Raw genomic sequence first — 16,729 nt, forward strand, 5'->3', positions numbered from 1 at the left:
GCGCCAGAGAAGCCCTAACCTACTGTAAATAGTATTGGATTCATTTTTTCTTTGACTTGATGGCAGCTCTAACTGTGGATGCTTTTAGAAAATATATGTTCCAGGATCCATTCAGGATCAGGGAACATATTTTAAAATGTAAAATAAGTTACCAATTTTCTATTTAATCCCTATTTAATGAAATTTACAAAATAAAAAATTTTTTAAGTAACAATGGAAATGTTTATAGTGTTTCTATTAGTGCAAACACGTATACGATTCATCGCTTTAACCTACTGTATGAAATGTGTAACCAGTCAAAGAGATTTATACTGGCAAATATTACATCAGAAAACAGGACTTTAAAAGTCTTTAAAGGGTACATGGCCTACTCAGCAGAGAAACAAACAGGATTTTAGGTGTGGTGGAACCTCACTGAGGCTCGGGCAGCATGTGTCACAAGGAGAATTGATGGAGTTGTAGTTTTACAACAGCAACAGAGCTACTTGTTGACTACTACACTCTGAACAGTACTCATTCTCTGCCAAGTCCTACTAATGTCCATGATATCACACTTTAACCTGTGTCATGTGTTTACAGAATGGATTGCTGCTGGGTTCAATCATTGAACTAGTAACTTGAAAATGCACTTATCACACTACTCTTCTAGACCATCAAGTGGGCCATGTCACAAGAAGGGTGTGACTGAAATAGCCTACATAAAAAATGACATGACTGTTCCTCTAATGTACTGTATTTAAAGATATTACATAGAGAACAGAGAGAATACAAAGAGTAGGAATTGTTGACTTACCTTGGAAGGTCTCCTTCCGGTATAAATTGCGGTAAACGAACCCCCCCTCTCCATGAGTTCTTTATTGAGTCTTCCAATCTGTTCATCTACAAGGGAAATGTTGATTGAGTTTCAGATGAATATATTTCACATTATTGTAGGCGCACCATTACAGAATATTGCTATGAATTGTATGGCATCGAAATGTATTCATAAACCAAGCAATTCTTTTTTGTTCATTTTAGAGGGAAATAACAATTTTTTTTGTCATATTGTGACCTTAACGTGCATTATTTTTTGCTTTGAATATCAGCTTTTTGATAATATTTTATCGCAGCTTTTTCATCCGTGTCACGTAGTAGCAAAGTCCATTTTGACAACGTGTTCATAAATGCATGAATACAAAATCTGATGTACGGTAATGTAATATTGTTTTTGGCCTTCATACTAGGCTATGTATATATGTAGGCCACTATGAGACTGTTAAAAAGTAAAAAGAAGGCCTGAATTATATCTTGTATTAAACTTAGAACTGATCTGTGCATATAGATAAAATACAACATTAAATGCATACCATAGTAAGAAGGTATGGATTATATCTTGTATTAAACTTAGAACTTTTGTTTGTACCATTTCTAGTTCTGTTCCTGATAAAATTGTTAAAATGATGAAAATCCTACTGTGGTTTGAATGCGGCCTTTTTCTTTAAAACTCTGAAATTCCCCTAGTGACAATGATGCATTAGTTAAGATTCTACAAGTGGAAGATGACAACCGTAGCTATAGCTACCAAGAATGCCAGTGACCTTTGCTTTCCAGCAAATATCAACCAGATTTCTACTTAAATTTATGCTAAGGTGTTGTCAAGTGAACAATGTTTAGGACATGGATATTTAATAGGCTTTGTTTACCCTGTAAGAAAGGCTAGTTTTATTCAATGCAATTTGTCCAGAAGTAATGCAAGGGCAGAGATGTTGGATTAGGTCATGCTCTGGTGACATTTAGAGTAGATCAGAGCAATATCATTATTACAAGTGCACAGCAGAAGATACGCATCACTCACCATTTTTAGAGAAAGCTTCAGTAGCATCTTTTTCATTAGATCTGCATAATAAACATAGATATTTGAGTGTGTTAATTTCACAATAACTAGACACAGATCATGGCGGAACTGGCAAAATGCCAAAAAATAGCATTAAAGCGTTATTTTACGTCTATAAGTCACATATTTCACTTAAGTAAATGGAGTCCATTCCAACTCCTCTCGAGACAAAGTGGAATTTACATTTTGGAGCACAACTCCAACTCCAATATTTAACTACCAAGCAACTTAACATCAACTTAGGGGTTAATAAATACCAGAGTTGTTTTTTAACTTGCATCATCTAAGCAGTCCTGTATGTGAGGCAAGCTTAAAAATATTGTTAAATGAGCAGTGCAGGTGGCAGTAGTAAAAGTATGCAAGTTGGACATTAAGTTCCAGGTGTGCAAGTTAGCAACTGAAAACACCAACATGCATTCACTCAAATATTGCTGAGGGTGGGCATTGGCATTACAAACCTGAACATTTAGTCCAGAGAAAGAGTGCACTGGTAAATATTTAGTTCTGAGTCAAGGAAACAGTTTATAGAAGTGCAGAGTTATATTTGTTTTACTTAAAAATTGAAAAATTCCAGTTGGGCATTGAACCCATGCAGGGAAGATATATTCCTTACATGTAAAAACAGTGGTGGATTAGTTGCTGTGAGTCATTTGGCCAGGTAATGGGGAGTAATACTAAAGCAGGATTGGCAGGAGAATTTGCTGAGTTGAGAGTTGTAGTTTAACCCTTTAACTCTCCCCTCACTATACACTGAGCCAGACATTGATGTGGTAAGCCTCTGCCCGTGAAACAGCCTGCCTGTGCCACCGCTGCCCCTGAAACAGCCTGCTTGTGCCACCACTGTTATTGTAGGACACACATGATCACTTCGTAATATCAGCAACTGCAAGCTTACCAGTAAATATCCTGGTGGAGATAATATTAGGAATATAAGGACTGTTTCATTGTAAACAAGACTTTGTAACATAAGAGGAACCTAAGTATGACAAATATTAGTAATTACACAGCTACTATTTCTTCAGGTCCATTACACACTAATATTCATTTTACAAATGTTGGCTATATCAGGAATTAGTTACATAGAAACAGCGATTTTTTATACCTTGGTATTGGCTGCAGTGTAACTAAAATTAGGTTTGGTTTGCTTTTATCCAGCTTCAGAGAAGTGTTGTAATTGTCAACACTGATCACATTCCAGTCTTCTTGGGTTCTAAGGTAATCAGGTAGATTGTCAGCTGTCTTCCAGTCTACTGCTGGTAGCACCAGAGAATATGGAGAGGAATCCAAAATTCCCTGCAATAGATTCACAGGAATCCTTTCGTTCAGTGCAGTGTAAATAATTGTATTGGCTTAATGTAAAAACTCCTGTCACCAATGAATAAAAGACAATGACCCAAAATTTAGTAGGAGCGTAAAAAAAACATTTATAACTTAATTGATAGTGATGATCCATTCACGTGGTGAATGTGGTCAAGGTTCCAAGTAGGTACATCCAACAGTCAGGTGTTACATAAATCTAACATGTGCTGCTTATTAATTATTGGCAAACAGCTCAGGAAACAATCAAGGACAGAATCCAAGAGGCTATATACTGCAAAAGAGAAAAGGGGCTACTCTAAAATATGATATAATTCTAACTTAACAGCATAGGTTAAACAACTAACAGGGACCCCAAGTGGAAAGTGTATGATGTATAAACCATTACACCCAATACATTTCCCTGTTACTGTCATCACTGCCTTTGACCTCTGTAGTAAAGCGAGAATTCTATTATATTTTACAGCAGCTAAGTGAGGCAACATTAGTTTTCATTTCAGGCCACTGTTTGTTATGTTTGGGCAATCTTGTGCTGCTTCCACAACAATAGCGCTGACTAAAATTTATAGTAGTTTAGAGGCATACAGAACTCCTGGCACTTTGCTACCAGGTAGGCACATCTTTCCAAAATACTGGGATATGAAGTTAAACATACACTTTATGGGCAGGGAATAAAATGTTGAATCAAATGAACACATCTTAGGTAATGTTTTCTCTCTGCAGCTGCACACTCACTCACATCCTGACTTGCTCCCCTTCCCCTCTCTTGCTCCCCCTCTGATCTCAGTCTCTCTTGTCATTTTGTTCTCTGTAGCATAACACTTTCTCACACGCTGACTCCCTCCCCGGTCTTGACCCTTCCCCTTCTCTTCTGTCAGTTTCATCTCCGTAGCTGCACAGAGAGATCAGAGGAGTCTAGACAGTGGCTGGAGGAGGTGAGTGAGCAGGTGGGGGGGGCAGGGGGAGAGTATGGGGACAAAGACAAGACTGGGGTGAAGGCAGGGGGGATAGAGAAAGAAGATATATATAGACATATGGTAGCACACATACCTGCACATTATGTAGTGGATTCTCACTGCCAGATACTGTGCTATAGTACGTGAAGTCATCAATACTGAGCTGGAAACAGATTCAAATGTAAAAAAAGGTGAGATAACTTTGTTTAGATATCTGACAGATCATGGTGAGTATACTGAATCTGTTACATACAGTGTCCTGAAGGAACATGATCACATTCATGGGTGTTGATGTAGTAGCGGACCGTAGTAACGTTTGCAGTTCATGCTTAGAGGTGATATGTCCATTATTTCCTGCTTGTGCTGAATTCCACATAGAGCTGAAGGGAGAATAAATGAAATTGCGTTCCTAAAAATATTTTACAAACTTCAGTCCTTTTACAATAAATAATCAATAGTCTATCATCGAGTAAAAACAAGGCTTGATTTTCCATAAACCATTATGGATGATGGAGCCTGCTACAACAACTATGAATAGACAATGTAATGAGAGCATAGTAAGATCCTTTAGAACCCTATTGTTAAGGGGGACCATTTAACTGTGTCATATTAAATACTATACCTTTTGAGCAGTAACATGAAACACAATGACAGAGCTTTTTCTATAGGCCAGATATATCATTTTCCCCAAATCCTACAATTACAGTTTAATACAACCAATAAACCATGAACGTAAATACAGCTTAAACTAGGTAATACATGTGCAATAAACACAAGCAATCTACAATATATAGGTAATAGAAATGTACACTGTGAATGACTATTATTAATAATAATAATAATAATTTATTTGAAGCAGGAAGACAGTAGGGTGCTCCTAGACAATACACGATGTGTTTGGTAATGTTTGAAGTGGTGAAGCCTTAGGAAAATTAATGATGGGCTCAGCACAAGATGTAAGTCAATTTTATTCTGCTGCCAGTACGAAAACACAACAGGCTGTCTCATGATGCCAAAGAAGGTGGATCGTTTTAATGGGATCTCTTGGCTGAAACCTAAAATATTTTTGATGTACAGCCAATTTGCTGTCACTTAATGTAACTTACAAACCTTTCCATGGTTTGTACATTCGTCCCTTGGATGTAAAGTGAGACCACCAGCATACCTCACTTATGTTACTGGATTCCAAAAAAAGAATTTGGCTTATTCTGTCTATTTTAAAGTATCTGCACAGTATCTGTGTGTGTACAAAGTAAAGTACAATATATTATGTAGCCAAGAGAAGAAATAAAGGAAATAAACAAAAGGAAATAAATTGCCTTGTTACAATGGAATTTTCTGACCACACTATTACCTTCCTTCCCTTTATTTTATACTCAAATAGCTCTTGGATGTATTATTGAGCAGAAATCATAAATGCAAGCTTTGTTAAATAATACATATATGTTACATAATAGAAGACAGTTCATGACAGACAGCCATGGATAGATAGATAGATAGATAGATAGATAGATAGATAGATAGATAGATAGATAGATAGATAGATAGATAGATAGATAGATAGATAGATAGATAGATAAATAAATAGATAGATAGATAGATAGATAGATAGATAGATAGATAGATAGATAGACAGATAGATAGATAGATAGATAGATAGATAGATAGATAGATAGATAGATAGATAGATAGATAGATAGATAGATAGATAGATAGCAGAGCTTATATGGCCCTATTCATCCTGGGAGTTAAAGCCCATAAGAGTTTTTTTCTGCATGTTCTTTTGTTATATAATTATTTACAGAAATGTGTATTTGGGTATTATTTTATTTTATTAATATTTTATTTGGGGGGGCAGTACAGTATATTGAATACTTTAATGTACATGAACTTTTTCATGCAATTTAATTTTATATAAAACTGCATATAATGGTCACATTTACTAAGGTATGTGTAAAAAATATTTTTTGTTACTTTGGGCACTTGGTTTAACATATTCTGCGAAATAATGGGAAAAAAAACCTTTTTTTTGCACTTGCTATTATGCACACTTTGCTGATAGGTTAACTATACCAAAACTACAAAAAAAATTCTAGCTTTCCATGGAAAATATTTATCCAGACCCTTGACACTCTATGAAGGAAAATATTCCTAAACTAATGCCTCTACCCTCTCCAACACTTGAACTGATGAAAGAGCAGGCCCAGACAAGCCACCAATCAAACCAGGCAACTGCCTAAGTGGGCTGGAGCCCACCCAAGTACCTTTATTGTTAGGCTGAACACATCTCCTGGCACATATACTAACTGCCAGTCAGCTCCGTGAACAAGACCCCCACCCCTCTCGTATGTGCAGAAAGCATCCCTAATGATGGGTTAAAAACCAAACTCTCCTAAAAAACCATCTGCCCAATTCTGCTTTAATAAGTAAACCATTGCTTATCTTTACACATCTTTTTCAGAAAAATTATATGCAGGTATATCAACTTGCTAGCATCCAGGGAAAATATGACATCATGGGAGCCCTCTCCAACTTCCCAACAAATAAATAAGTGGGAGCCCCACTAAGATGCATTTTGCAAACACATGGTTTCTGTAAAACTGTGAAGGACATGCTTGAGAACCACTGACACAGAGTCATGGCATTAAAACATTGATTTGGCCTCTTGTATTAAAACTTGCTGTGGTGTGTATGAAGCTCATTGTACAGGTTACAGTTGTCACTGTGCTTACCCCAGCTATGAATGGATCAAATTGCATTCTTGGATTGAGTACTGAGTAAAGATGAAAAGCTCTTGTTTGCGTTTTCACTTGTCCGCATACAATTAACGTCTCCTTCTGCTGACATATAAACAATGTCTAGCTGGAGACAGGAGCAAACTGCACACATTAGGTTTGTTCCTGCTTTCTGTATACACATCATATTCTTTGTTTTCAGGGTTCCAAGGAACACCTTAGACTAGGAGAGCACGAGGACCTTGAAACAACCTTTAGCTTCAAAGTCGTAATTACAGAGCATTTTTTAATTCATGTATAATTAACCCATGTATTTTAGTTTTTTTTGTCCCTGAAAAGATATATTTTTTACAAATGCTTGCTTTACTATAAAAAATATAATGTGTATATCACTTACACATGTAAGAAGCATAACTATGTACTAAGAAGGTTACAATACATCAATACCTTTCTAAGATACACATAGAAACATAAAATGCATTGATCCAGCAACATTTTGAACCCAGTGAGAGATTGTGTAGCCACACAAGAAGTAAGAAATTAATATTTGCAGGAAACAGAATAGAATATTAAGCTTTTTATTACAAAGCCAAATTAAAAATCTGAGACAGATGGAAACTGCAGGATACTGGAACAAATCTATGAACGGTCACTTTCTGGGACATTTCTAAGGTATGACATATTTGCAAATATTTTTAGTAGTCATTGAGCTTAAAAGGTATGTTTAAAGTGGTAAACATTAAACATAGAATTATACTTAGTAACTAAGAATATTTAAATACAGGTTGTTTCCCATAATACAACCACAGTCATCAGTCTATATATATATATGTAAATATTTATATATTACTGCGTTCTCCAAAAAGGACGTAACATAGAGAATAAACTGATTAAGTTAGACTCAAATCCCTCTGTTTCTAGGAGCCCAGAATATTTGGTATATAAATCTGAAAGGCCCATAAAATGAAACAATTAAACGGAAAGCACTTTAATTTTGTGATATTACCATTTGGGTAAATTATGATCTGCTGGATTCATAGCAGTTTTAGGTGCTTATACACCAAATCCTACCCTGCAGGTGAGTTGAGGCATTTTCTATTTTTTTGACAATGTATTATGAAGAGCCTATTCTGTTCCTCCTGTGAGAAGGGCTAAATTAACCTCACAGAAAGAATATTTAAACCTTTGAGATTATCTCAACAATTTAACTAGTCATTATTTACCATATGACATATGGTTAACTAAAATGAAATGTTTCATCCCGCCACAACTCACCTACAACAACAATAAACTCCTTCCAGCATTTACAAGTTTGCCAAGTGTTTATTATTATTATTATTATTATTGCTACTTTATAAACTAAATGCAGTCCCATGAAACTATTTGGAGACATTGTGTTACCGACTTGTTTACTCGCATAGTATTACTGTACTGTATTTCAATAATTACTTAAAGAATACATCATTTTAACCTATCTGTATATTTTTTAAATGGACAGCACTGTCCTATTACACCATATAAATGTCACCAGGCACAGCATGCTTGGCAGCAGATGTAAACCACCAATAGATGTTTGCTTCCTTTTCATGCAGAAAGGTCTTTAATGTAATGCATATTAAAAATACTGCAGGAGGTCCATTCAGGGCAGAATGGGGCACCAAAAATAAAAGATGCATTTATAGAACCTTCTGGCATGTTAACAAGGTGAGCACAGTAGATCCTCAGTTTGTAAGGCCTCTCTTCAATTTTTAGTCCTGACCTTTTGTGAAATCTCATTATCGCCGCGACACCCTAAGGGGGTGACTCCTACTGATGCTATTAAATATGTATGATGTTTTTGGAACATGGCTATTCTTTTTACCTTTAAATCAATACTCTTAGCATTTACTGCAAACACAAAGCACATGACACTGCTGCTGATGATGATGATGATGATGGCAGTTGCAATTTAAATTAGACAAAAATGGCATGGATTTATGATTTTTCTCCAAAAGGAACCATTTCCCATGGTCCACATAACTTGGCTTATTATGCTAAAAAAAAATAGTACACATAGCAGTGGTCGTCTCAATTGGCCGCAATATACAATGTAGAGCAACAGGTGAATTTGGAAAATGAAAACACATAGAAAAGACCTAAGGACACACATTTTTGTTTCTCGCATGTAATAATTTTGCTTCGCAAAAACCTTGAAACATTTAATGTATGTGCATTCTATTTCTATTTCATTCAAAGACAATAGCAATTGTAAGTTGCAGAGAAAAGAAAAAGCACAACCATTATTTATTTAAAACCAACGCTCCAGGAAAATATGAGTTCAAAACCTAGCATGTTTTCTGCCGTTTACCATTGTGTTCCAGCTACTTAAAGGGGTACACACACCATTTTGTATTACTAGTATCAGATTAAAAGTTAGTTTTCCAAAATATATATATATTTTTTTTACAATGTTTTAGCCATTTGTATTTTCTGTAGCTCTATTATCTTAGCTCAATGTACATACACACTGACTCCTTGTCATACTACCTGCCCCAAACAATACAATGATTCAGTCTTAAAGAAATAGTTTATTAAAGTGTAAAATCTCCCATACATTTAAGGGGACAGCTTGGAAATTTAAAGGGGCCATGCAGCTATTACCGTATTTGCTCGAATATAAGATGAGCAAATGCTCTGAAAAATACCCCTTGTCTTATATTAGAGGTCTTCTGATAATTCGACTACAAATAGAGGTCTGGCTATAAGACTAAGATCCAGATCCTCCACAGCGCCGCAGGGGACCTGGATCCTCCTCTCTGGCAGCCAGCCGCTACTGCCCGACACTTCCACTGGGCTCTATTATGGAGCACCGGAAGGTAATGTCACGCCGGTGCTCCATCATAGAAGCCCTGGCGTAAGTGCTGGGCAGCAGCAGAGGTTGTCTATGTGCATCGTGTAGACATACACTGGCTGCCCCCACTAGATACCAGGAAGTCTGGAGACTATGATGCAAATTGTGATGTGAAAGGGTTAACAGTGTGATGAAGGCATGTTGGTGTAAGGGCTAATATGTTGCTTTTCGGCTATTTTATATATAAAGTATAAGATGAACTTTAAATCTAGGTGATGTTATGTGAAATGTTCTAGTTTGGCTGATTATGTCCTTGAACCTGGGAGTTTAAGAACCCAGACTGACAGGATAGGAAGTACATGAGGGTACTGCATTTTAATCAACCACAGAATTTCTAAACGATAGTTAATGAGCATGATCATGCAGACAGATATTTACATAGAATGTCATGCATTACTAAAAGGTATAAAAGTGGAACCCTTTCAGCAATTACGTGAGACTCGGCTATGGGTCAGTTAGTGATGCCTGGCATTAGCCCTGCAGCCCGCCTCGGGCCATGAAGCTGCGTATAGCTTTGAGGGTCTCCCAGTACAATAAGGGATGTAGGCATAACCTGTTTCATTCCTCTTTCATCTGGTTATTATGCATGCATTTTGATTTGGTTAATAAATGTGTGATTTTATCCGTTCAGTGAAAGCGTCATCTCTGTATCCTCAAACCTGTCTGTCCACTCAGGTGTGGGCAGTTGTGGGTTAAAACAGTGACCATGCAGCTATCATTTGCATTGAAGTGCATATGATGACTGGACTCTCCCTTTAATAATCCAATTGGACACTAATAAAATTCTGTGAAGATTGGTTTCATAGCATTATCATAAAAAAATTGTTCGATGAGTCGATGCTATATTGAGAAACATCTTGCATATGTTTGGTAATAAAATATGACATATCATTAAAACCCCATTATGGCCAGTTTCGAAGGGACAATTTCTGCCCAAGAATCCATGGGGCCATGTAGTGTGCAGGGGCCTATGCTACACCCCTGACTTTTATTATCAGTCATTAAATAAAGTAGCCCTACAATAATTCACTGTTCACTATAAGTTTCACATTTCTCCTACAAAGAACAGTCATTAACTAAAAGTTAAAACGCTCTTATGGCTATTTGTATCTATGTTCTGATGCTAAAGCAGAAATCTCTATTTTACATTTCACAGTTATGCATGCCGCCATGCTTCTTCTTATGCAATGTTTTATAATTTTTATCTAGACTGCAAGAAAGAAGTTTACCACCATCTGATGAAAAGCCATCCCAGTGGATCACATCAGTCAATATAGGATGCAGAGATGTTTTAAGCTGACTGAGTTAGTGATGGTATGCAGCATTTTATGGGGTCTTGGGAGCATTAAAGTCCTTGCAAGCACTAGAGGTAGCTGGCAGTGATGAGGTATAGATCACTGCGATTTGGATAGATAGAAAGTCCCAGTGAATCATAGACTATGATAGACTCCCTGGGGGGAGTGGATTTAGCAGATCAGTGCTTACAGCCGTACCTTGCACTGCGCAAAACCAAAACGTGGTACAAAAAGGTGGCCATTTACCTGACCGAGATTGTCATGCATACGTGCTGTATACAAATGGCACTGGAAACAGGCTATCGTTCTTAGAATTTCAACTCCATGTATTGAAAATGATCATCTTTGAGCAGCCAAATCCACAAAATATGGAAGAAGAAAACTTCATCCATCTAACTGGCATTCATTTTATTTCCATAATCCCCAACTGGTGCCAAACTAAGGCCACAGACAATGTGCAGAGTCTGCTTTAGAAAGAGGGCAATGAAGGACACCAGATACCACTTCCCTTCCTGTTCCTCTCTACCAAGACCCTGCCCCAACACTGGTTTCATGGGATACCACACTAAAGTTATCTAATTGTTGTTGCTTTTTTAATTTTCTGTTCTATTTTATCTGGTGTGGTCCAGTCAAGTGGCTAGTAAATAAAGAAAATGTAGAAAGTAGAAAATTCTAGTTATTTTGAATTGAAACAAAACCTCAATATAAATCCTAAGCAACTGTAAACAACTTTGTGCTCTGTAATTTTCATAAAACAAAAAAAACTATGCACATGGGGTATTTCCGTAATCTGGAGTTGCAGCTGAACAAGTTTGGCTGGATTTCTTTGCCTTTCACATAACCTGCACATAAAATCCTAAACAACGCTAACTTTGAAGCCAGCAGGGCCACAGCAGTGGATTGTGACATGAACTATCCCACAAATGTCAGACATATGGGGTTATATGGGGTTGGGGAAAAAAACTATGGACACTGAATTTGATGATATTGCAAAGCAAAAAATAACAAAACAAATGCAGTTAGTGACTTCAGTAGAAATTACTTCACTGCAAAATGAGCAGAAATCTAATAAAAACATTGCAATAAAACTATTAATGTGCAAAATGATCTTTAATTGTCATTGTAATTAATACAAACATATGGATACACATTATAAACAATCCCACAATAGTTATTTCAAATTACCTTTGAATGACTGTATCTGAATTCGATATAATTAACTTACATTTTCCACTCAAATATCCTATAAAAAATAAATTATATCTAATTAAACAGCATAAATTCAACCTCTGCACAGACCTAGTTTCATGTTGGTTCTACACTATGTACTCTGTGCTATACACATACCAAGCAACCTTCTGTTTCCTCTGCCCAGCCTGAGCCTTCGGTATGCTCTGCACCAACTGAGCCTCCTACATGGTTTTGTTTGACAGCACTGGGCAGATATCCATTTACTACAAGAATTCCTAATGAGACATAAACCCCAGCAGTGGCAGGACTGGTACCTCTAATTCTTCTACCTGCACACATCTTGTGATAGACTCTCCAGATAATCCACTCACTCATATTCTAAGGCCACATTTAACAGTTTCTACTAAGGCAGTTAATTACCCCATTTCACTTATACCATGGTATCTTCTTCCTAACACACCGATCACCTTATCTCATTCTGGTGAGTGAGATGCAAGCTGCTTTGTTAGTGGTGTGGGGTCGCAGAAACATCTGTGGCCCCTACTCTATTAATGGAGGACACCTGGTTGAAATCAGGATGGGTAAGAATGCTAGTTTTTGGAGGGTGCAGCACAGCTGTCTGTTTAATACATAATATTGGGAAACCAACAAGGATTCAAGGCAGATCCTCCAAAACAATTGCTGGGTTAGAGGACAATGCTTAACTCGTCTATGCGTCTCCTTTCACTCTACACTACAACTTGAATATAACTGTGAGTTGAAACCTGGTCATGCCTGACATACATGCAGGCTTACATTTTATAAAGTTTGAGCTTTGTGTTTAAAATGCTTTGTTACAAACACCAAATCATCCTGCAATCATTTCTCAGCATGTGGTTATATGCAATCCTCCCACCTACTAGAGTCAAAAGAAGTAATACTGCACTATACATTATACTGTACACTCAGTCGTAGAAGAAACACCCATACACATTATCTGGTTATTAGTAATTCCCTGTGAAACTTACCTTTCCGTTGACCAAAGCAGAACAGGTACATGGCTCACAGAAATGGCACTTGGAAAAATAACACAAACCAAGCAGAGCAGCAATTCTGAATTCAGATACATGCTTATGCACAGACAATTCTCAGCTTGAACATCAACCAACTGTTCACCAAATAAAAGTTCTCAACAGAGAAATCTAGTTAGGCCTGTAGCATCTGGTTAATACCAAGACACTCCTTGCATATTTTATGTAAATATGGTTTTGTTTATGTGATAACAAAGGCAAGCAATGTTGTGTGTCTTATTGGGAAAGAACATGCTAATTTCTGCAAGAAGATATAGAGTTAGTTCTCTTTTAGAATTAGTTTAGAATTTAGTTTAAGTAATATTTTTTTTTTTAATTTGGCCAAAATGAGTTCACGAATAAAGAATATTTTGAAACAAATGATTGGTTAAACAATACATCATCTATCACATTTGACCTTTACTTGTGCAATTATCATGTCCATTTTAACATATTTCATTGTATGAGTAGCGTTTATAACTACAAACGTGATACGGGCCATAAATTATATTGGTGTATTTAAAGAAAAATCATCATTCACTGAAGAAAATATGATCTTTTTACTCGTAGAGTAAAATGTTTTATTGAAATGTAATCACAGTTGAAAAATGACTCCATGATATCATATAATAAAATTTATGAGAAGCATCACAAATCTACAATATTTCAATAAAACATTTCTATATGCAGTAATATCTTTGAATAATACACAATGTGGCTGAGAGGATTTGCTCATCTAACACAACTAACACAACAGGAAAAAAACAGTATATTTTTTCATGAAATCACAAAGATGCTACACACAGTTTCCTAACCCTTTCCCGTGTAATTGTAGAGCTGGGATCAGTACTTGCCTTGGAGGGATTAAGGGTTTATGTTTATATATGTAGAGACTGTAATATCTTTTTTCTAAAAAAAAAACAAAAGAAAAAAAAAACACATGTAGTGCTCAACAAGCACAGGTAAAACAAATTATGTGTAGATATAACGTATAACATACTGGGATGCCGTATGTGAGATGTATAAGCTGGAAGAGAATCTATTATTCAGTTATACCTCTCACCTATACCAGGGCAGTGCTGGTCAGCAACACATGAACATTTTACATGTCCTGGAAAAGTTATGGTCACCTTAGACAGCCAGGCAGTTATTCTGGTTTCTGGCAGGGCCGGAAAAACATTCCTAAAGAGAAAATAGGGATGGATTGCCTTTTTCTAATGTATGGTAAATTCAGGGACTTGAAACCAGAACTCCCCTTCAAACTCTCCCGCCAAATGCTGATTTATTCAATAACTACCATTGTCACGTCTTCAGCCTGAAGAGTATTAAGGCTTATCCTATTCCATCATCAACAAATGTTAATGGATAATGCCGTAAAATTCTGCATGCTGTTAAGTTGGCTGCAATTACTAAATTATTAGGATTCATACTAATATACATTTCTACAAGATACAGATTGACCCCCCACTTTCCAGCAGAATGTTGGCCACCACACACTTTAACATCATACTTTTTCTATATTGCATTCTATAGCAATTCTTACGTTATGATTCCTAGAAGTCTCATGGTCTGAAGAATTATAATAATGGTCTTTGTAAACTGAATCACTGTCACAAAGCTGGTAGCTGAAGCTGAATGTGGCACATATTTCAGCTGTTCAAAGTTAGGCAGGAATCATAACTCAAACAATCATCTCACAGTGTACTAATCTTGTTTGAAAGTACACACTTTCCCATACTTTCAAGCTGTTGTTCAAAATGAAACACTCCTTTTACTGAAAAGTGTAAGTTCACTTAAATGACAAAATCAAATAGAGTATTATATGACCTCAGTAATCTATCATTTGAATATATATATATATATATATATATATATACATATATATATACACAGCACAAGCTACAATGGGAAATATAAAAGGTATATTAAGCATACAACTTTTAATGAACACTATTTCCATATGCATGTACAATTTAAAAAAATAGTAGCCATTCGGATCTGCTGAATTGTTCATTTTATATCATTGATCATAATCAGAAAAGTTAAGTAAATAAACAAATCTGTGATTTTTTGTTGTTGCAGTTCATTGGTAAAAACAAGATATTTAATTGTGTGACGGACATTCTATCTCTGCTAATTATGTCTCACTAAACATATAATGGTTTCTGATTTTACGATTACAATATTTTCAGTTTGGTTAAAAAGATAGTGTTTATTTTACAGTTAGCTCCCTCTGAATAGGTTTCCTTTCAGCTGTGTTTATTTCGTATCTCCTATGATCCGACAGAAAAAGCAAAGACTAATGAGATTCACAGACATGAACGTGTTTACAAAAGCAATGTATGTACACAAACATGCAAAACAAAAACAAGTAGTAAACCGACAAGCTTACCTGAACAGCCTTATCAAGGACTATCATTTCAAGGTCATCTCTGAATGGTTTGTAAATGTGGCATGTTCAACATTATTGTAGTCTGTGCTAGTTTTACCTTGTGTAGAGGCAGATTTGTGCTAGTCATTCACTTCAATTTTGAATGTGAAAAAGAGCGTGACACAAACACAACAGTCCTGCAGGGAGTATTTAATATTATTTCATATTATTAAAAGGTCTTACAGTCTCTATTTAACACTCTTTTAGCTATGCCCATCTACCTTCATCATCTCGGCAGCCTAACCCTTCTAGCAGTCACAATGAAGAAATGGAGTGGGAGAATAATGCTTTGGAGTGGCAAATTTAAGCAATAGGTTGCTTATGAACAACAACAACATAAATAACATAATACATGTTGGTAAAGCACGTAAAAATAGTCCATACTTTCTTTTGGGAGGTTTAGCATGCAGGGCTTTCTTGCTCACGAGCAATATGTGAACATTTTATTCTTATCTTCTGTTCAGGGTCTGCCTCATTGGCCCCTGCTTGGCTTGATCTATACCAGCACACAGCTTGCCCACCTCTATTATATGTTTATAATAAGCTAACATCAAGGATGACAAGTTTTAGGCATTTTGTCCTACTGCACTCAAGACCGTCCAGTCGGATGACTTCTAGAAAAGGCATACGTTTAAGTAGATCTCGTAATTAACTGCAAACAATGCATCTAAAACATGATGGTGAAAACAGTGAAAATGGAAAACTACATCTGCAAAATGATTTTGTACATCATTATGCCTGTTGGTTAAAAAGGAAAGAAAAACACATTCTGCAAATTAGTTAGGGAGACAGGAGAACTGTAGCTGCATGATCCCAGATACATTTATGTTATTATTTGCAAAATCTTTCAAAGGTTTTCTTTTTTTTTAGTAACCATTAGAAGATGTTCAAAGCTATGGCATGTACCTCCATATAATAAGGTATAATGTTTATTTTATCATGGTCTGGACTAATCAAGTTGCCTGACCTTACAAGAATGTAACACTGGAATC

General features: G+C 36.2%; 1 protein-coding gene across 1 annotated transcript in view; it reads right to left on the reverse strand.

Moving 5' to 3' along the window:
- LOC128491186 (V-type proton ATPase subunit S1-like) overlaps nucleotides 1–13,421 on the reverse strand; it is a 30,680-nt gene extending 17,259 nt beyond the window's left edge. Inside the window, exons 1-6 of the mRNA XM_053463411.1 lie at nucleotides 13,265–13,421; nucleotides 4,400–4,526; nucleotides 4,241–4,309; nucleotides 2,976–3,166; nucleotides 1,835–1,875; nucleotides 794–879 (exon numbers count right to left, since the gene is read on the reverse strand). Coding sequence (XP_053319386.1) covers nucleotides 794–879; nucleotides 1,835–1,875; nucleotides 2,976–3,166; nucleotides 4,241–4,309; nucleotides 4,400–4,526; nucleotides 13,265–13,365 — 615 coding nt within the window. The 5' untranslated portion in view covers nucleotides 13,366–13,421. The remainder of the gene's footprint in view (nucleotides 1–793; nucleotides 880–1,834; nucleotides 1,876–2,975; nucleotides 3,167–4,240; nucleotides 4,310–4,399; nucleotides 4,527–13,264) is intronic.
- Between the last annotated feature and the right edge of the window lie 3,308 nt (nucleotides 13,422–16,729).

This window comes from Spea bombifrons, chromosome 4 (genome assembly GCF_027358695.1).
Source record: "Spea bombifrons isolate aSpeBom1 chromosome 4, aSpeBom1.2.pri, whole genome shotgun sequence".
NCBI lineage: Eukaryota > Metazoa > Chordata > Amphibia > Anura > Pelobatidae > Spea > Spea bombifrons.